Raw genomic sequence first — 22,620 nt, 5'->3', positions numbered from 1 at the left:
GGGGACGGGGACGGGGGAGGTGCCACGTGACGGGGCGTCGCTCGCCCGCCCTCCTCCCCTCTCTTTCTTCCTCCTCAGCGCCCCTCCGCGCGCCGGCCGGTTGGCTGTTGCCGTGGCGACAAGGGAAGGAGGGGGCGGGGCCGGCGCCCCACCTCAGCCGCGCCGCAGCCCGTGAGCGCGGCCCCGCCGCCGGCAGCGCCGCCCAGGAGCCGCCGCGGCCGGCAGCATCCGCCGGGCGGGCGCGGAGCGGGGGCGGCGGCGGGCAGGGCAGGGCAGGGCGGGGCGGGGCGGCCCATGGCGGGGGGGTGAGGAGGGGCCGTCGGCAGGTGCGGGTCCGGGCGGGCGGGCGGTCCGCGCTGGCGGCGGCGGGAGGATGCGCGAGTACAAGGTGGTGGTGCTGGGCTCGGGCGGGGTGGGGAAGTCGGCGCTCACGGTGCAGTTCGTGACCGGCACCTTCATCGAGAAGTACGACCCCACCATCGAGGACTTCTACCGCAAGGAGATCGAGGTGGACGCCTCCCCCTCCGTGCTGGAGATCCTGGACACGGCGGGCACCGAGCAGTTCGCCTCCATGCGGGACCTCTACATCAAGAACGGGCAGGGCTTCATCCTCGTCTACAGCCTGGTCAACCAGCAGAGCTTCCAGGACATCCGACCCATGCGCGACCAGATCATCCGAGTCAAGAGGTGACTTGCCCGACGGCCGCGCCCGACGCCCACCTGCGGCCCGGCTGGGCCTGCCGCCCCCCCCCCCCCCCCCCCCCCCGCCCCCGTCTCCGTCTCCCCTCGCGCCGGGCTGGGGCCGCCCCGCAGTGCCCGGATCTCCGGCCCGGGGGCTGCCCACGCCCTACCCGCCGCCCCGCTCAGGTGTCTGCCCCGCGGCTTCCTTCCTTCATCCTCTTCCCGCTCTCCTTCCCCGGTGGCCCCCGCCGGTGCTTCGCCCGCAGCCTCGGGGCTCCCCCGCGGGCGGGGGGGGGCGGCCCCAGCCGCAGGGGTGGCGGAGCGGGGGCAGGGGGCTCCGGCGGGCTCCGTTGCTCGTCCTCCTCCCCTCCTCCCCCCCCCCCCCCCCCCCGGTATGCGTTTACGACGCGGTAAGTTGGGGGTGCTGCTGCGTGAAATATGGCAGACAGGCCGGGCACAGGGGGGCGGGCGGCTGTAACCGGTGTGTGTGTGAAAAGCAGTTCCCTGAGTGTTGTATCGGGTTGGCCCTCGAGTGTACTTTCTTAGTGGAGGTGCCACAGCTGATGTGCAAGGGAAGCGCCCGGGTGTTTTCGTGTAGCACACATGCCTTCGAAGGCTGGGAGGGATCTGCCTTTTCGGGTACTTGCATGGGTATTTCCGTGAACTTCCCACTCCTCTAAAAAGTGCTGAACACAAAACCTCTTCCTTGATAAAGAGATGATGGGATGATGGCTGGGAGCATTAGGCCTTCTATATGCTGGTGTTTCTCTTAAATTTCCCACAGTCGCGTTGCCAGCCACTCTATTAACAAGTGAATCCACAGTGGTGAAACACCGGTGCATACTGCCAGTTTGTTTTTATAACCACTATGTTGTTTAGATATGCGTCAATCAATTAGATGTCAGCAGCTGAAATGCAGCCAGTCATGCTAAAATAAAGGTAGATGGCACCATCTGAAATCATAGCAACCGTTTGAACCATAGCATGGATGAGAAAATGCCTCTGGTCAGATCATCGCAGACCGAGATCTGTTATTGCCCATGGAAAGAGGTTGTAATTATGTCGCAGAACGGGTTGTAGCTTTGGCTTCGACATCTGAAAGGGAAACCCTTGTAAATAACTTAGTTGGACCACAGCTGTTGGATTTGCATCTTAATGTAGAGCGGAGCATAAAAGGTGATAATGGCTAATCATATGGTCGGGTATGGTTTGTTCACAGAAACTACCATTCCAGACCCAAGGCCTGGGGAAGATGTATTTTGAAACTGGGGAGGAGGGTGAGTAGGGGAAAGGGGAGGGGAGGAGACAAAGCACTGATATTTTTGGAGGCTTGCAGCTTTCCTATAGTAGGTGTTTCTTAATGTGTGTCCTAACTTCTTCACTGGGGATTTCTGAAGACCAGTGTAATGAAGTTCTTTTGAATCTATTATGGAAAATGCATTTTCGATATCCTTGCGATCCTTATCGTTCCCACACACCTTATAGGAGAACATTTTTCTTTAAGTAGTTAGAATAGACTTTATTCATTAATAAATGCTTTTGGTTTCCCAGTGTTTGATCTGTGATATAAGTTCATTTAGTCTCTGAATGCCTAGCTGTGGCTTGTGCAGCTTGTATTGCGCCTTGCAATGGAGTGTCTGCATTGAGACCCCAGCTGACAAGCTGTAGATAGGTGAAGCAGAATAAGAAGCAACTTGTACTTCCATAGTTAAGTTGACTCAGCACTGCTCAGAGTGGGTCTAAATGCTACTCTTATTTTTCTTCTGCTATCTCTTTTACTGCAGGACTTCAGCTTTTGGTTAGGTGCTTCGTGAAAGACATACGAGCAATGTTTTAATCCTAAATTTCACTTATGCAAAGTAGATAAAAGCAGCTGGAATCCTGAAAATTTTAGCAAGTCCTGAAAACTTTGAGATGTAGTTGAAAGGGATATGCTGTTGACTTGCAATACTAAAAAGGTGTGGTTTCAGCAAGTGTACCAGATCTTTCCTTATCAGCTTCCCTCATCTTATATTTGTGGGTTTTGTTGTTGTTGTTGTGTTTTGGAACTTACATTTGCAGGCAGTGTAAGACCTAATGTGCTGTTGACTTAAACTTGCATCCTTTTTACCAGTTAAACTGGAAGAATGCATATTTACAGATGTAATATGTATCTGTACAAGGACTTCTGAATTATAATTTACAGTTGCACAAATGCATTTAATCCACGTTGAGAGACAAATAATCATAGTCCTGTTTACTTAGGGATTTTGGATGAGATGTACCTGAAAATGACAACAATATGGTTATATTGATACACAACTATGATCTATATATTGATACAAAACTACATTCTAAAAACCTTTGAACTTTCATTGTACCTGAAAACCAATTGTCCAGGTCTCTAACTGGTAGGTATCTCAGCATTTCAGCATTTTACACGTTGTCCTTGCTTTTTTTTTTTTTTTTTTCCAAATGGAAGAGTCCTTGTGTTACTACATAGTTAGAGAGTAGTTCTAATTACTCTCCCAAGAAGTAGAAAAGCCAGGTGAAATTCCGTCTTCGGGTTAGATGTATGCTTGAGTCTTCTGCTTCCTATGTCTAACCTCACCATGTACCAGGTCAAACTAAGCTAAGGGAGTCCTTCACCTGGTGAAGTTGAGTTACTTTATAGGAATGAATGACATGTTCATGAATGAAAGAGAGGAAAGAAGTGGACCTTTACTTAACTCTTAGTGGTTAACTCTTAGAAGCTTAGTGACTAGAAGAGGTTGAGATCACTCTTGCCAGTATAGTTTCTGTTCTCATTAAATGGCTACTTAATATTAAAAAAATGCATAAATAGACTTAGAAACAGGACTGAAATCCGGGTCTCCTAGTGTGCAGAGAAGTCTCCTAATGGCAAAACTCTAAAAGCTTCCGTGTGTACTATGTAGTGTGGGAGCCTTGCATCCCTTTCAGTCATGGTGCATAGCTTTATCAAGAGTGGAGAATGCCTTCATAGCTTTTAAACAGGTAAATAAAGTTCTTTCCTGGGAAATAGTTTAAATGTAAACCATATTCTTCTTTTCAAAGTAAATAAAACACTTTTGTCTAGATCTTTCTAAGAACGAGTCAAGGTGCTTTACCTTCAGTAAGGGAGCCCTGTCAGTTCTGGTGGGTGTACCCCCAGCAGTTCTGCCTCGTCACAGAATGAGGAGAAGGAAAAGGTTTCAGAAATACTTGCTGTACTCTGGGCCAGCTTTCTACTGCGCAGAATGCTGCCAGCGTTGGATGAAGGATCTCGGTGGTACAAAATCACAGCTGCTGTTCTTCCACCAAATGCTGCATCTTACAATAGTTCCTACCTAAGGAGTGGCTTGGCTGTAGCTTGTGTTGTACAAAACAATCGCTTCTGCAATCAGCTGTTCTTGCAGTGCCTGCAACTAGCCCTGCTTATCTGGAATGTTTCCTTTAGTATCAGTACGTGGCGGGCAGGAAATTCATGAAAGGGGATGTGCCTTAGGAGAGTGAAGCTGTGGATGTCTTGTTTTGCTGGATAAAGAGTGTATTCAGAAGGTAGGAGGACAGAGGGGTTGTGTCCTAATGTAGGATGGTGGGTTGTGCAGAATGAGGCCAAAAGTATAAGGTTGTTCTCTGGGTTTGGGAACTTAAGAGTGCCTCTATGCTTGTTTGAAGCTGTTATCACTGATGATGATAGCTACGTAAACAGTTTGGGAGGTCCTATTCACTGTGCAAGTGACTGCTTATCTGAAATGCATTGTTCCAACCCCATCATCTTAGTGTTTCAGGGGCCGAGTACCAATTTCTGGAACCCACTTGTGCCAAATATGTCCATTAAGCCTTGTTTTGTCTGATTCTTGCAAATACTTAGGGTTTGTACTGTTGGGAAGATGGAGTGTATATAGGGATAATGTTTTTCATGTGATAGCTTTGAAGGATACTCCTTCCTTTCAGAAGGATAAAGGGAATCAACTGCTGCTTTACTGCCTCCTGGTGAGATACTACACAAAATGTTATCTGGGCATTTGTAGGTGCCACAACGCTGGGACCTTCTTACCCTCCAAAATGGATTTGCAGGTTTGGCAGCAAAGAACTGTCTGCTGTTTATGCTGCAGATAGAACTCACTGTAGTTTCAGAATGAGCTGTTTTCTGGAGAAACCTTTTATTTGTGAGAGTGAGGCTAAACTGGATGTGGGCCCATGTCAGTGAAGGTCTGCAGTGAAGGAAGAATAGAAGCCGTCAAATGAAACAGATTGGAAGTCCTACACCCCAGTTAGATATCAAGGTTTAGAAATAACTAGTGAGTACACAGATTAAGCAGCGTATGTTTTGTGCGTGTGTAAAAAGGAGTTAGGTAACTTCTAACACTTTTGTGTTTGTCTTTTGTGTCATTAGAAAGCTCTCTGAAGAGAATCTGCTGATACTTACCATATACTGAATTTTAATTTTGGATATGACTTTCCCAATGTTTTTCTCCCATGATGGTATGTTTAAACCTCATTGGGTATGTATTCTAGGTTCTTATGTAGCCTTCAATAATATAATTTCTCAATCTGTCCTACAGATTTTATATATATTTTTAGTAGAACCCCATGAAATAGAAAAGTAGTATTATTTCTCTTCAAGCAGAAAACTAAAGCACAGAAAATTTGAGAAATGCTTTATTTCGAGTAGTGAAAAAAACTTTTCATTAATCTATTGCTTTTTCTTTAGGAAGTAAAGAACAGAAAATTAATAAATTTAGGCCAGCTGAAAATGCAGACTGAATGATAGAGGTGTATTGCTATGAAATATTACAGAAATGTGTCTCTGAGTTGTGAATGTTCTTTGTGGTGGGATTTATCATCAGGATGAAAGTCTGCCTCCCAGTCTAGGGATTCTGTGTGGTAATTTAAAACATACAAGAGATGTAATTATTGAAATTTATTAATTGTGAAATCAGCATCTTGAGTCAATGATAATTGATGTATTTAGTGACTTAATGGTGATTAAGTCTGAAAAAACTATACTTGAAATTACAAATTGCTCAAATGTCTAGTTTGAAAATGTTGCTTTCCAAGTACTATGAAAACTAAGTATGGTTATTATTCAAAGACCATTCAGCACACTGGGGTCCAGATCCTCATGAAAACTAGATAATATGATCATACACATGACTGTCAGTAAACATAGAGTTTTGAGGACCATAAAATAGTTTAGTTTATTCTTTAGCTCTTCACTGTAATAAGTACTCTTTAAGCAAGATTGAATTTACCAGTTCTCTGAAACTCTATGTATTTCTCATCTTTTTTTTTTTTTTTATTTGTAAGAAATATTTTTCTAATTTTGAGTACTGTTTAGAGAATTCTTCATAGATACTGCTATGACACATTCAACCACAAAAGTGGCTCTAACCTTCCAGGAAGAAATACCCAAGTGTTCAGAAGTGAAACTTGGAAAACACAATTCCTTCTGAAATACTGTATGCAAAAGGTTGACAAATGTCTAGGGACTTTCATAGGTGCTAGCAAGACATCTGGAGATGTTAGAAATCGGAACAGAAATACTGAAATCTTTTTTTAGCAAGGCTTTTTTTTTTTTTTTTTTTTTTTCCCCTTGGCCAAGCTGGCAGCCACTCTTGTGCTCTCATCAGATGGAATTTAGCACTTTATTGCAAGAACAGATTAATGGATTTTTCAATCCCATCAAACACTTGTACATATTTCTAAGAAAACGTAGGAACCTGAACAGAAGTCTGATATGGTGCAGACATCAGCCATTGTGTTCAATATTTAAGTACAACAGATGAGCTATACTGGCCTTTTTTTTTTTTTTTTTTATTAAAGGGACACGTATGGATAGCTGTTTCTCAGGTGAGAACCTTATCCGTTTACAAGAAGAAAATGCAAATAATTTAAGCATCTGTAGAGATATAAAGAACTGGTAAACACAAGTAGTCACTCGGATCAAATTGACCCTGTATATAACATTGTAACATCGAGCCTTCAGCTGTATGGCCATCCCATGTGTCTTATTGGGGAACTGATATATAGGCAGCCCCCTAGAAAGTGTCTATAATAGAAAGAGTACAAGTTTGCAGGATACAGGACATTAATGTAAAATTTATTTCATTTTAAACTCAGATTTCTCTTTGTGTTCTTGTGCTTTTAAAATAACTATACAACACTTCTTTCTGGCTCTGTAGAGTTTAGATTTTTTTTTATTGAATCTACCTTTGTTTTAATTTGAAATTAATGAACTAATTCTGTCAGACAAAATTATATGTTTCTTGATTTAACTGGGGAATTCATACATCAACAGTCCTCTAAAAATGTCTCTGACAGTGTGTAATTTTAAGCTATAAAAGGTTATTTTAAAGTTGCTTGGCTTAGTCTTAAACTTGGATATTTCAAGGTGCTCATGCATCTTCGGAACACATTACCTTTAATGTTTTCCTGTGGAAGCTTTTGAATTAAATTCCATACTTGCAGAGTTCTCTTGACTTCCCCCCCACCCCCTTCCTTGATAATCTGAAATATTAGAATCATAGAATTATATAGGTTAGAATGGACCTTCAAGATCATCAAGTCCAACCATCAACTTAACACTGCCAAAACCACCACTAGACCATGTCCCTCAGCACCACGTCTACCAGTCTTTTAAATACCTCTGGGGATGGCAACTCCACCACTTCCCTGGGCAGCCTGCTGAATTGAATATTCATGCTACTTTAAGTTACTTTCTGTGGAAACCATGAAAATTTTAGCCAATTATTATAACCGGAGTCTTCTAATGAGTGTTTTTGGCTGCTTCCCCCCACTCCCCAGCTAATTGTATAGGTATTACTTTACAAGTTTTATTTATTTTTGTTTGTAAGGTAAAGTGACATGATAGCTTCCCTTTGTGGGTACTGAAAATAAAATTTTTTTATCCCCTCCTGCTTTTTAGGTGTTCTTTGGACTTTTATTGAAAAAGCCAGGTAGGCAAGCTCCTTTTGTGTGCATGTTTAGTTTAGATTGTGCTAGTTTAGCATATAGCATAATTTTTTATTTTTTTATGCCTGTATCGCTTAGCATCATCTTCTCTTTTCAGGTCTTAATTGCTGCTGTAGCTCATGTTGTTGTAGAGGTGTGTGAATAAATATGGGTAGCTACAATTGTCAAATAGAATAGTACGTGGAAAGACTTCTTAAATTTGTTTTCAGTTGTGCAGTGTTGCTTGATCATGTCTGTGTTGTAAAATTGCTATTTAATATGTTAAAGACCAAATATAACAGTGACTTTAATGGCTTTCATAGTTCAGTACAATAATATAGCATTAATGCTTGGGGTTGAATGTTTTCTATCTTGCTATTCATTAAGCTGTTTTGACACAGTTTTTGTGATGAATATTTGGAAAATTTTATCAAAAAAAATCATTGCTCATTAGAATTTCTGTTTTGCCTTTGAATTTCTGTTTTGCCTAGAGGACAATAATTCTTTAAATACTGTTTTTTATAGCCAACACAGTTGGCAGTAACTTGCATCTTTTCTTTCAAAATAACCACGATTCTCTACTCTTCAGTGAGATAGTGTGTGGATAGAAACAAATTTTGTTGTTTGGTCATACATAAAACATTCTGGGTAGCAGTATGTTTAGTTAAAACTCTTATGTTAGCAGGCATAATTTTTGGACTGAAATTTCAAAAATAGACATTCTTTGGCAATTGAAAGTTTTTTAGATGAATAAAATTTGAAGTGTCTGAGTGGGTGGCTCTACCAAAAATCATTAAATCCATTCCTTTTCTAGTTTTCCCCGTAATAACTCAGTGTCAGATTTTTAATTTTTGCACCTAAGAACAAACATGGAGTTACTGATTATTTCATTTCTGACATATTGCAAATGTTGCTTAAACATCTTTTTTCTTTTTTTTTTTTTCCTTTTTTGCTCCTTGTAAATTGTGTAGGTGGTATGTGGTGATAATGTTTTAAGAGAGAATAGGGAAGCAATTGGGACTGCAGTGCTAGATTATCCTGGCACGTAGTGACTTGTTACCTTAACAATCACGTAAATCTCTGTACAAGAACTATAGATATCTGCTTCTTCATATTCTTTTATTCATTAGCTTCCTGCTGGTCTGCCTTCCCCCCCCCCCCCCCCCCCCCCCCCCCGAGGTTACCAATACAGGACTAGTTTTTAGTTTTTGCTGCACTAAGGCAAACAGTATAGTCTAGGTACAGTATACAATGATGAATGCAACTCGAACACTTTCTTTGTCAATGGGTTGCATTTTAGCAGCTGTGTTGTCTTAAATCCTAGTCTAGACAAGAGAATTAAAGGTGTGATATGAGCATGTTATCCTTTCTCAACATTAATGTCATGGGGCTAGCTCAATTAGTTAGTGGTCTACTCTTTAAAAATGCAATGGTGACAATATTTTAATTCTTGTCTTGATTAGGCCTAGACTATGTGAAAGATCAGGTAAAGGACAAAAAAAAAAAGGGTAAGTGTTTAGAGTTGATTAGCTTGTTTTGAAACATCGCTTGCATCATGTAGATAAACCTTTAACATCTTTTAAAATATTGTTTTTATCTTCTGAAAAAGTTAGGGTAGTGAGGCAGACATTAAAGCTTTTTAAAATATTAGAATATCATAGCTTAGAGTAGTGGTCTGGGGTAAAATAAAATATGACTCTTATGTTATAGGATGGTTTGGTGACTTCCTGTTATTGTTCTAGTTAACAGGTAGCCACCTTCACTAAAAGATTAGTAGTGTTTGAGATTCCCATGTGAGTAGCAACTCAACTACAATTTAATTTGAACTGGAAATGAATTGGATAAAAGCACTGAACTTGACGCGCTCTGAGTGTTGTGAAGCTTTGGTCCTGAATTTCTGATTTATTGCAAGAAAAGATGCTTTCAAGAAATAGCCACATAGATTGTCTCTGGGCTATATGTGAACTTGCTGTGATGAGCAAGTTTTAGTAGGAGAATGTTTGTATTGTTTGCCCTCTTACTCCTAATACATTATACAGTATAGAGGATAAGCCAGGAGTGATCAACCTACTTTATCTGATTAGATCTGGTTGCAGTTTCCCACATTGCTGTAACATCTTTTTAACTGCTGCACAAAATTTTACTTGAAACGTTTTATAAATGTGCAAATAATTGGAAGGCTTTTTTCTTTTGAAAAAGCCATGAACCTTATAAGACCTATCTAGAAATGCATAAATTAAGCATTTCCTCAAGAACTGCTTTTCTTCTGACATTTCCTTACCATGTTTTCAATTTAATTTTGAATTTTTAGAAACTCGTGGTTTTTGTCAGAACAAAACAATGAATATGAAATGTTTGGGTTTTATACCATTTTCCCTGAAAGTTATAAATCACTCGGTGAAAAAAAAAATTTGGTTGTTTTTTTATCAACCAGCTCTGTATTTAATTGCACTCGGCCATGATGCAGAATCCTGGACGTGTGTATTTTTTGAACTACATTACAGCAGTCCTTATTTGTATACAGCTATTTATACGTTGTTTTTAAGAAGGTATGTTTTCAGTCTGTGAATTACGTACTACTGCCAAAAGGACTTGATGTTGTAAAGGGTTTGTTTAGTAGTAATGTTCTATCTCCATGTTCAAAATGTGCCCCTCTTATGCTGTAATAATTCTGCTGAAAACCAGCCAAATGATATTTTTCTGTGTTTTTGTGGTTTAGTTTTTTTTCTTAACTTTAGGAATTCAGTTTCATTTTGAAAAATAATTTGGAGGGCCAAAGATAATCACCTTGAACTATTTCTTCTGAAGCATTTTATCAGATGCCTTTCATACCCACCTCTACTCCTCCCACCCTCTCCCCCCCCAAAAAAATCTAACTTTTCTGAGTGCTTATCAGTCTCTGATCAAACCCAGGCTCTCCATCTCACTGCTCAAAGAAGGCATCTGCTCTACTAGTCTCAGAAGAAGTTAGATTCTCAGTAGCTGACATGCAGGTTACTCCCTACAATGCCTGGAAGAGAGAAGCATGAGTCACCTTCTGCTGGGTTAATGCTGCGGTCCACAATCAAAATCCAAGCAATAATTTGGAATAAATTCTCCCATTGCTTTTGTCTGTTTGGGTCTGGTGTTAGATTTGGGGAGAGGAGTGGTGGTGGGAGTCAATGTAGTACCACTTAAATATGTTTGATTTGCTCAGGTTCTTTAACAGATAACCTCCTCAGTATACAGTGGGGTTTAGGAGGTAGGAGAGGTTGGTTTCAGTTTTGTACCAAGTATGCAGGATGTTGTCCAAAGCAGAATGGATGCAAGGAATCCTGGCATGATCTTCTGAATATGCAATGCACTGGAGGAGATGTGTTGCCTTTGGGTTTGATTGCTTTTTTTGTTTGGTTGTTGTTTTTTTTGTTGTTTTTTTTGGTTCCCCCCCAGTGTCAGTCTTCTCTCTTCTTGTGTTTCATTGAGAAATAAATGACAAATGAGTCTTGCAAAATAGCTTAGTGCTTCTTTTCTGTGTCAATTCTTTAGGAATCTGCTTTGCTCTGAGGTGTGTAGTCCTGTTGCAGCAAACCACTTGACCTGTCTCCTTATTTATGTAGAATCTCTCCTCATAAGAGGCAGGCTGTTTCGCTGATCAAAACACATAAATTTGAGAAGAATGGACACCCCTATGTCATCATGGACCAACAGCTGACCTTTCCTAAAAAGTCGTGGTCAACTGGACTAGGGGAGTTTTCTGGTGACCGTTCACTGGATAGGATATTGATTTTTGCATTTTTGCAGTGACTTCTTAATCTAAAGTGAATAAGCAGCCCTGAGAAATCCCTGGGTTTCAGTCCCTGCTATCTTTCTTCAGCTTGTACACCTGATCTTTCTCTGTTGTCATTATTCCCTTGAGAGTTGTGAATTTGCCTTCATGTTTTTGTACCTTCATAGTGGAACATCTTCAACAGGAAGACTGAAGTGTATTTTCTCAACCTCCCTTGTAGCTTAGTGGTTAGAGCAGCCTTCTGGGAAAAGCAAATGTGAAACTCCTGTGACTAAAGAAGGTGTATGGTGCAGGTTTTTCACCTCCTTGATCAGTGCTGTGATTGCTGTACTGCTATGTGAGAAATGGCATTGCCACTACTTGCTTTTATTCCCATGGCTTTCTGTGGAGGCGATATCTGTTGTGTTTTTCTGGAGTATCTCACTGTTGGTGTGTTCCTAGATTCAGAGAGGAGTGTTTAGTGAATTAGGCCTCTCATGGCACTTGGCTGCTTGCATGCCTCGTCTTTAAATCCCAAGAGAGCTTAGGTGTGTGACCCTGTTGTGGCTCCAATATATCGCTCAGCTGGGCTTGCACAGCTGTAGGCCTTCAGGCAGCTACCTCGTTTTGACAAAAACTTTAGATGTGTGTGGCCTGTCAAGAAATTAGGTGGGTAGGCAGAAATTTTGTGGAGCAGTCTCTTGGAAATGGCTCCCTAAGTTCTTCTGTAATCCCAGTGTATTTATCTACCTCCGTTTTGCATTCAGGCCTGGAAATATTCACTGTCAGAATGTTTTCCTCTCTTTACTCCTCCTTTTTCCACATCAGTTTCATTCCTTATGTTTTGAGCAGTGAATTTCTGAATGCCTTTGTATGTATCTTGGTAGTACAGAATATTGAGTAGACCACAGACTTGATGATATCATCCACAGCATGGGCTTGATAATTCTTGTACTTCAGATGTGTTCCATGCACAGGTTATATTATATTGCTGATTATAGTATTATATTTGGAGTAGAGTCTGCTTAGGTGGCTATCCTCATACAAATAATTGTCTGAGGGATGACAGTCTCTTTCCTAGGAAGAAACTGGACAAGCAGATGATATGAAGATAGCCTGCTCAGGCTCCATAGAGTTTTAATGTTAAATATCAAATGTGAAGAAACTTGATTAATTAGTCTTCATAGGCATCTCTTCTGTGTGTCCCCTAGTTTGGATGTTTGCAGCCTCACTTAACATTAGAAGCTGCTGATGCTCAGCAGGCTATCTTCATATCATCTGCTTCTCCAGTAGTTGCTACAGGTTGGCCACGTGAGAGAATCGATACCCTTCTGCTCCTTGATCCTCAATGATGTTCCAGAAAGTTTAGGCATGACAGCACTTTCTGGAATTTCACTCAGTTTAAATATTCCCAAATTTGATTCAAATTGTGGAGAAGCTAGGCTGCCTGTTGATGTGCTGAATGAGTGGCAAAGTTTTGATGGGATTAGGTTTGAAGAATCCTCTGTTGCCTTCAAAGATAACATTATGGATCAGATGATAATTTTGCCTGGACTGCGTGAATGGATATCTTCTAATGGTCTTGCCTCTAGTCTGCGACTATATACATTGTAGTTGTTCCATCTGGGATTGTGTAACCTCTGTTACTTACCAAAGTATCACTATCTTATTATGTAGCTGCTGCAAATGTCTGATGAGTCTGTTTACCATCTAGCGGTTTTTAGTCAAACCTCTTGTAACTCTTTTATTTCTAGTGCTCCCTGTAACCAGATTTCATAGCAACCAAAGTCAGATGCTTGCTACCCATCAGATGAGTTTGTCAGCAACTGTTGGCAAGGAGTGCTTTTCCTGTTACCACTCCGAGTGCCAGTTTTTACTTAAAGGTCTGGCGTTATTGTGGAAATATGCCTGCTCCCACCAGGCCCTGTGCCTCAGATTCTGCACTGACCATGCAATTGGAGGATTGCTGGAGTTGCTCTGCATCTGTGCAAGGGTGGTTTTCACGAAACATAGTGAGCAAATGCAGTCCCTTGGACAGCCTTCTGATGGACTGGAGCTACTGTTATTTCCATCTTTTTTGATTTATGCTGTCAGTTATATTTGCCCGTAATTCAGCTGCCAGACTGCTGTAACGGTTTATAGACAGGACACATAATGTGCAAGTTTAACTGCAAGCAAGGCCCTTTCTCAAGGGAAGGAAGTGAGTGGCACTTGCAGACAATATGAACCCTCAGTCATACTACTAAACTGTAGCTGGCATGTTCAAAATACTATTTTCTGTCTAAAAATTATATCATAAGAAGCTAAAGAATAAGCATCATGGTAGTCTGATCTGATTATGGAATGGTGGTTTTTCGTGACTGCTTCCCCTTACTACTTTTGTAACTCTTTAATTAAACAAATCCACATAATTCAGTTTTTACCTACCAAAATTTACAGTGTAACTGTGTTCTGAAAAGGGAAATAAAATATATGGCAAGCTAGGGTCAGGGTACTTGAACTTAGGTCCAGGTTGCTCTGGAATATAAGGAAGGGGGAAGGAGGGTGATGTGCATAACATGTATTGCAGGGTCTACTGGTGTATCCCTAGACCTGATACTGACACGATGAGGAAAAAACTGTGGTTTCAAAGTTTTCACCTTTGGAAAGAATTGCTGCTTTGTAGACTCAACATAGGAAAGAAAATAAGATATTTTTTGGGGAAAAAAAAAAGTTTGCCCTGTATTCTTTCCATGGATTTTTAAGAACTTGGTCATTCAATATGATCTGCTCCTTATTACAGGATATTGCTTTTTTTTTTTCTTTATTTTATTCTAACTCTCATAAAAAGCATTTGGCTAAAATATACAAAAAGGCATCCTATTTAAATTGAGATGAGCATATTCAAGAAAGAAAACAAATCACCTAAAGGTGTGAAATCACTGAACTTAGCGTATGCTGAATTCTCCTCCAGATGGTTTTTATTCAGAAATAGTGACTGCCATCATGGTAGCTTCATCTGCCAGAGAGGGACAATGGAAAGCTCAATCTTGGATGAAAGCTGAGATGGCACACCTTGAAAGTCCCTTATTACTCTAAAATTAAGCAATTGTATTGCCTTCCTAGCTGGGATAATTGGACTGGTAATTGAAGTCTACATTCCTCTCCCAGAGATGATCAAAACACCTTCCTTTGAAAGACTTTCTGTCTGTCAGCAAGAAGTGTGGTTAGATTAAAAGGACTGGGAACAGTCTGGGCTTCACACCCCCGCACACACCTTCATAATAATTGAAATGGCCTTTCTGCATAGGACAACTTAATGTGGAAAAAATAATTAGTGGATTATTTTCAGGAAATTCTAGTTACCAATTAGTGATTCAATGAAGAAGATGTAATGGACACTAGGGTGTGTGGTACCTTTAAATATAGGTGCTTTCTTAAAAGAAATCCAACTTTCTCAAATTTTCCTTACTGTTATTACTATCACTTTTGAAGGTTGAGTACACAAATTATCATCCTTTTTGTACCTAGAATGTGACAAACAGACATTTAAGTATTGGGATAATATTTTGTTTTTCAGAATAAACCAAAGTATATTATAGTTTAGCATCTTTCACAAACTGTTACCTACCTTTAAAAGTAAGTTTACTTAGAGAGAGAGACAGCTAAATGTATGTACATACACAGATATGTGCAGAAGTGATTTTCAGTGTTCCAGTCTGTGGGGTCAGGAACCAGGACAAAAAACAAAATGTGGATTTCACCAGGTTCTGCAATCATCTTCTATTTAAAAGAGCTTAAAATAGGCTTTGTCCACATATGAAAATTTTCTCATTAAGTTACTTTCTGAACAAGTTTGGTTAAACAAATGTAAAGCCACATTGTTTTTCCTACCTAATTTAAGCAATATTAAAATTGATGTCCATGTTGGAATTCGCAGCATTTTAAAGAAATTTAGATTGGCCTGGCTTGTTTGATTTTTTTTTTTTCTCTTTGAAAAAAATATGTCAGTAAGAGACATAGCCTCTTGTTGTGACGGTTTTCATTCTTTTTCTCTCTCCCTCCCTCTCACACACGCATGCACGCATTGCTGTTTCTGTCAGCTGGCAAAGCCCATCCTCTCCGTCAGTTCAGCTGAGTAACCATCTCTTTGGGTGACCCAGGCCGTCAGCCAGCCTACAGCCACCTGCAAAATGCAAGCGTAGAGGTGCCCCAGTGCCCAAGGGATGCTGCCAGCCAGCAGCTTTGGGCTCTGACCCTGGTGAACCCGCTCCGCTGCTGACACAGCTTTGGTACCTGCCAAAGGAGCCAGGTGCCTAAAGCCCCAGAGATGCCACGATGTGGGCAGCTGCGTGGTGGCAGAGTCCTGGAGGCTAACCTTGCTGATGCAGCCATGGCCTAATAGTCAATAGGGTTAACATGTGCGAGATAAAATGGTCTTCAAGGTGATTAAGTGCTGCAGTGTCTTCATAGACAATGAAATGGCTATTGGACAGGTTGGTAAAACTCTTCTGGGAAAAGAGAGCTGCTTTTAACCTAGAGTAGACCTGAAGAAATTAACATTTATACATTTATAGTTAAAATATAAATATTTCAGCATCTGAGATGATGAGTATATCTGAGCTCATTCTGGCTGGCTTCATTTTAATCGTTACTCAAATATTAGATTTGAGATATACATACAAACATGTTAAGGAAGAATGAAATGTTTAGATTTTACTGGTTTATGTAGTAGATACCCTATAGCTGATGTCATTTTATGAGAAAGTTCTGGATACTAGAATTGGTAAACTTTAGTTTCAAGTTTTCTAATATATTCAAGATGCTGATTTAGAATGAAGTAGTCTGTTGTTTTTGTTTTTTCTTTTTTTTTTTCCTGTAACTGGTACCTGTCTTATTGTAGGAAGAATGAAAAATGTTCCTAAGAAAATTATTCCTGAAGTTTATGCTCAACATAGATGAGAGGCTCTCAGTAAATCATAGATGAGAGGCTCTCAGTAAATCACACTTTATATTCACCACATAGAGGTAGTGTGTTGGGAGGCAGTATTTTATACTTGAAGAGGAACCCAAATTTTTTTTTTTTTTAAAAAGCAAACATAACAAAACAAAAAAAAAACACATGATTTTGGAAGCTCTTGTTTTTGTATTTTCATGTTTAGATATGGAAACGGTTTCACTTAACTAGCTGATGTGCTCTTTTTGAATCAAATTTATAGAATTACAAAGTTGAGTTGTTGGTCACTTTTGAAAACTGTGGAGAAGAAAACCTTCTTGGTGCTCTGTTCGTTCAAAGATTCCAATTATTTAAACCAGGCTTGTGGTAATTAGATAAATTATTATACTAACTTTCTGAAGTCATGGCAGAATGTTTTTTTTCCTAGGTTAGAAATCAAATGTTCTGGTAGAAACTCAGCGGGAGTGAAGAGGCTTTCAGAGCATCTGCTAATGACACCAGACAAGGCTTTTGGATTCAAGTGTGTTTTTTCTTTGTTGGTGACAAATTTCATTTTGATAAGGAGAGCTTGACTATAGTCAAAAGGATATGAAGTCATAATACTACATGTGAAGCAGAGAAAGCAATAGAACTTGCACTGTTTTCTCCTAAACTGGTTCGCTATAACCAGCATATTTACTCCCTTAGAGTTTCTGTAAAATAGTCTATCTTCCAAAAAAATACCCAGAGTTGTAACCTAATTGTACCGTTGTGAGGAAAATCTGTCTCAACAGAGTATTTTTTGCAAAGTTTTCTTACAAGCGTTGTAGGATATTTTTATTAGCTTGAAGGACATTAAGCTGTATTCTTCTTTGGTTACTAGGGCAACAAAGAAGTCTCTGCTTCGTACTAGACACAAATTCTCTTCAGGCTATGCAATATCATATAAACTCTGATATCTATCTGCCTTAGCTTCTACATGGGGACTGATGAGAGCAGAAATCCATGCCAGGTTGTTTGCCTCTTAATCCTGTTATTTTTATTTTACTTTTTGTTAAGTTTTAAGTGACCTAAAGCTTGGCCCATTGCAAAAGGTCAAATTCTTTAAAAAGTAAGTAAGTAAAAGCCACTATAGAAATGCAGTTCATATCCATATGTAATGCTCAATTCTACAGACCAGATAGCAGCAATCAAATTGTAAGAGGTGAATTTTGTGATTCAGGCTTGCTTATATTTTCAGAGGTTAAATATGGGTAGTGCTGAAAGCCAGCAGCTCTGACTTCTTGGAGTAAGAAGGCTCTTACCTTCACGTGGAGAAGTTGTTGCCTCTTGTGCCGTCCAGTCAGAACCACACGACACGTTCATTCCTGAACTCTAATCCTTTGGAAGCAGGTGATGCTGCTAAGAAGGTTTTGAATTAATTGTTAGGCCTATTCTTGAAGACTGTAAAAGTGTAATTTTAATGAGCTAGAGAAAATCCTATTAGAATAGTTTAAATAAGTTTTGCAGTGGGATTTTTATCAGTGATTATAAATTGGTTAAAGGAATATAAGAGTGTGTTCACTTTGAAGAGTGAAATAATACCTTACAGGACTATACTCTTCTGGCCCTTTTGAAATGCATATGCATTTGACTATTTTTGCTAGCCAAAATTTTTACTTTGTGAATCCACTAAAATGTTTTGCTTTCTATATCCTTGTTTATTTAAACTAAAGAGATTGAAGTTCTCATTAACTTATGCTTGAGCTTTAGTTAATTCTGTACAATCTGGTTAATTCACTGTGCTTTCATAATGCTAGGATATATGTCTATCTTGAGTCCTGTATCCATATATCCTGTATATGATAGGATATATGTCCTATCTTGAGCTGATAATCAGCTCCTCTACATAAACAAATAGCTATAAATAATTGTATAACTTTGGCATTTGTTTCTCAGCCCATTTTCTATGGAAACAAATCTTATGCAACTCAGTTGTCTGCTTGTCTCATCTTCTTCTATTACCTACCAGTAAGTTTTGAAATCTGTGGCAAAGTTAAACTAAATTAAATTAAATGCTGGGTTAAGTTCCCGAAGAGGTTGTGGAAGGTCTGTCCTTGGAGGTTTTCAAGACTGAACTGTACGTAGCCCTGAGCGAACTGGATGAGATCTCCTGGCTGACCTTGCTCTGAGTAGTGGGTTGGACTCGTGACCTCCTGAGGTCCCTTCCCACCCCAGTGCTTCTGTGGTTTGAAGACTGGAATGAATTGGAAATCTAAATAATGATTATGTTCTATCTGAATTGCTGGTGCGAAAGAGACCCTATCAGTGCTCTAGTTGTGGAAAGAACTGTGGCATGTGTTCAACCCTAATTATGGACTGGAGAATGGCAAGGGGAAGAGTTGTACATAGAAGGAAAAACGGCAGCTTTAGATATCGGCATTGACCAAATCTATAAGAAACTAGACTACTGTTGTCCTCATAAATTACTTGCCAGACTCTGTGGTTTATAGAAGGGCTGGATGCTGCTTCAGCTTTTCCAAACGGAATATTAACTATATATTTGTTTCAAAGATTTTTCTTTACCCCAGCTACAGGCATAAACTTTGATACATCTGAATTGGTACCAGTCTGATCGCTTTCCACCTCCTCCCTCACCTTTGTCAATGCTTCCTTTTGCAGTAGGTCTACAGTAAATTTTAAAATATTACAGTAATTCACCTAAAGATTTGCATGTCAAGAGAGATGCTTCTGAGAAATTTTTTGTGACAAAGCATGTATTGATAGATAAATGGTAATGCATGTTAGGGTCACTGTTAAGTTCTTTGAACACAGCAATGTGATAAGTTAAAAATACAAAACAGCTAGAATCTGTAGATTTGCTGTATGATATGCAAGAGGCTTATTTTGCTTTTAATAGGTATCTGCATTTTTCATGCCTTTGCTAAGGGACCTACTCAGTGCCTCATCATCAGAATAAGGAGAGGATTTGGCCTTGTAGAAGTTTTGTATGGAGAAGAAAGGAGGAGAAGAAATCTCTCAATGTCAGCATATGATTTAAGATATTGTGAGCCCTTACAGTTTCTGCTCAAGCTGATGGAGATGAAGTGAGGTAACAACCTTGGCTTTGTCCCCCATGCGGGTGTTCTTGCACCTGGTCTGAGGCAAGCCTAATCCAATAGCTTTGTTCTTTCTGCTGTCAAGCTTGATGTTGGCGCAGAATCTGCCCTAACATATCTGTTCTCAATACTTGTAAAGAAAACCTGAAGATTTGTGGTGTTACGTAGCCTACTGCTGAAAATAGATGGAATGTGGGATGTCTTTCTCTTGAAGAGCAAGCAAAACTGCTAATGCATCCTTCAAGATATTCAGGTTGCCTCCATCGCTCAGGATGGAAGACCTCAGAAGAGTTTAGGTGCCATAGGCATTCAGAGGTCAAATCTGATGACTTGTTTTCTTCAGATGGAGAACAGAGGTACAGAATTCAAGGGACTTGTTAGAAATTAGACACAAAGTTTGTAGCAGGCTATGGAACTGAACCCACATCTCTTAAATTGTGTGTCAGCACTCCTCTCACTTGATGTTTAATGTGTTTTCTGCAAGGTATCAGAGGTTAAAGTTTGTTTAAAAGGGGTTTGGTTATGCCTGAAAAAAATGGTCATTTTAAAGAATTGTCTTTTTTTAAGACTTTAAAATACAAATAAAAGATAACTGGTAGTCTCTTTAATTTTAGTATCTTCCATATGTTGTACATTTGGTAGATACTGAAAACCTTGACATATCCAATAATGTTCATTATATTGGAATAAACATTAATATATTAGCATGGCATATAGCTTAAAATATTTAAGGTCAGAAAACTAGTATGTTCGTTAAGAATAATTTTTCATTATGGATCCAAAGTTTAAATACTTACATATGAGGCATAATTTTCAATATGTTGAGCCATTCCTACAGCTAGTACCAGCAATTTTCAAAAAATTAGATGCTTGGCTTTAGTGTCTGGAAATTTTAAGTAAGAATTTTGTACTTAAGCAACCATAATGTGCCTTATAATCTGTTCATAGTTTTCTGGACGACTAGACTTCTTTCAATGCAAACTGAGTATAGAGACAGCAACTAAATGAAATAGATGCACCTGTGAGAATCTCAGATATGTAGGACATTCTGATTTTCCTGTCGCTTTTGGAAACAAGAGAATTAGCCATGGTGGAAAAAGTCAGGTAAAACACTTTCCTTGCTTTTTATTTAGAATTGAAACTTGTGTTTATTGCTTCTTAAAGTGTTTCAAGGAATAGAAAATTCTTATTTGAAAATTCCAGTGTTTCTAAGTTGTTAAATGTAGCCTGAACTTCAGGATTTCAACAAGGTGATGTTGATCTCAGTTCTATAAGATGAGAATTCTGATTTGCATAGAGAGGGAATTCAAGGATTAAAATATTTTTTGGATACACTCGCAGCAAACCTGCTGCTAAGCACGTAGATGTTATGTATTGCTTAGTTTTTTCAGACTTGATAATAGGCTTCAGTGTTAAATATTAATTGTAACGATAGATACTAGGGAGAGGTGTCCTGTTTAAGGTAAACGCTAATGTCTTGTTTGCAAAAGCTTTTGAGCATCTGAAATGGCAGCAGATGAGAACTGCTGTTACTCCTGTCATAGGCTTCTTGTTGTCATCCCCAGTGCTCAAAGTGCTGTTTGCCTCTCGCTTCCTGTGCTAGAGCCTTACTGCGAGGGGAACTGACAATGTCGTTGGACATAGCTTAAACATCTATGGAGTTCTGCAAATGTGCTGAGAAAAGGTCTACCTAAGACGACGAGGATCAGGGATTTTTCTTTGTGACTTCCCTTTAGTGAATAGTAAACTCTTCTCCCAGAGGGCATGTTGGCAGGCCACTGAAGTTTCAGGTATACTTGCTGGTTAACCATTTGAGCAGGTGACAGAGCCGAAGATAAGCTCCTTTTGCAGTGACTTGCAGAACCAGGCTGAACACCTGGAAGGAGTTTATTGTTATTCTAATTGCCCCATGAGATCTTAGATGTAGAAAATCCTATATAGATGAGAATTTCTCTTTGAAGGAAATAACCCGGAAAGTTCTTTAGTGTCCTTCACGCAAAAATGATGCGCATCATCCTGTTGCCTCTGTTGCAGCAAAGGAATGCAGGTTTATTAGGTAACTTTTGAATATGTGTATTGTATAGTACCATCCACCGTTCTTGTCCCTTGGAAGTTCTCAGCTGTAAACTGTGTTCAAGTGCTTTGATTGAAAAGTGCTTACAGTAACAGTTAGGAAGCAAATGTATATAGTGCTTCATTAGATTGGGTTTTGTTATTGTTGTTTCTTGGGCTTTTGCTTGGAAGTGAACTATTTCCTCTAATTACTTACAAGCACAGTACCAAAGGTGAGCCTACCAAACAATTTCAGCATAACTGGCATTGGTTGAGACTTTTTCTAGACCTTGTAATCAAACTGGAAATTGTAAGCTGACTATAAAAATCACAGAACTGAATTTGCTTTAAAGTATTTTATTTAAGTTGAGGTGATTATTTCCAGAAAGTTTCATGTACAAGAGCAAAGATAGTTTCTGAAACCTCCTCAAAAGTGATATGGTGTGGTGGTTATTTATTATTCTAATATTATTCTTCGAGTTGTTTTACAGTTATTATTTAATTTGCTGTCTGATGAGTAAGTACAATTATCCTGACTTTGTATACCTCAGTCTATCCATCTGAAGAGTTTGTTTCCCAAAGGCTATATAAGGAGTTCATGTCAAAGCCTAGAACAAAATGTTAGATCCCCAGTCCTGCAATTAGGCCATACGCTGTTCTTTATAGCAAAATAATTCATGACTCAGCCACCTAATTGCAGTGGGACTTCCAATAAACTCTTTTAACATCTACTCATTTTTAAAAATGATTTTAAGACTTTTTTCAGTTGGGTGTTGTTGCTTAAGTAATTAAATCCTAACACAATATAGCTTACAAAACTGAATATTAAATGCAATTAATTGGTAAACTGGAATGACCTGTTTGCATCAGAATGGCAGGGCTCTTACAGCTGTTCGGTATGGATTTACCTGAGAAGCTGTAGTAATTTTCATTAAAGAGCAAAGTACTCAAACTTTGCAGAAACCTGCTTATTTTTAGATGTACAGATGTGTCTCCTGGCTCATTCTATGTGTGTATACAGGTATCTTTGTTGGTGTCTATTTGCAGGACTCCATGGAAAAAGGTACATCTCTGCAGACTGAGACCCTGCTGTTGATTTAAATCATAATGCTAGAATTTTTAAAGATACCAAAATACAAGGAATCAGGGTTTGGAAAAAGTGAAATGTCCTGTCTGCTTAAATTTCTTAAGAC

At 39.6% G+C, this 22,620-nt stretch overlaps 1 protein-coding gene across 1 annotated transcript in view; it reads left to right on the top strand.

Annotated features, from left to right (window-relative positions):
• Positions 1-373: 373 nt before the first annotated feature.
• The window catches only part of RAP2A (RAP2A, member of RAS oncogene family), a gene marked incomplete at both ends in the record, with an annotated part of 29,433 nt that continues 7,186 nt past the window's right edge, over positions 374-22,620 (top strand). The window contains one exon of the mRNA XM_082482916.1: positions 374-687. Within this exon, the coding sequence (XP_082339042.1) occupies positions 374-687 (314 nt within the window). The remainder of the gene's footprint in view (positions 688-22,620) is intronic.

The sequence above is a fragment of the Vanellus vanellus genome (genome assembly GCF_965231255.1).
Source record: "Vanellus vanellus genome assembly, chromosome: 1".
Lineage (NCBI taxonomy): Eukaryota > Metazoa > Chordata > Aves > Charadriiformes > Charadriidae > Vanellus > Vanellus vanellus.
This window is presented reverse-complemented; position numbering and strand designations above follow the sequence as displayed.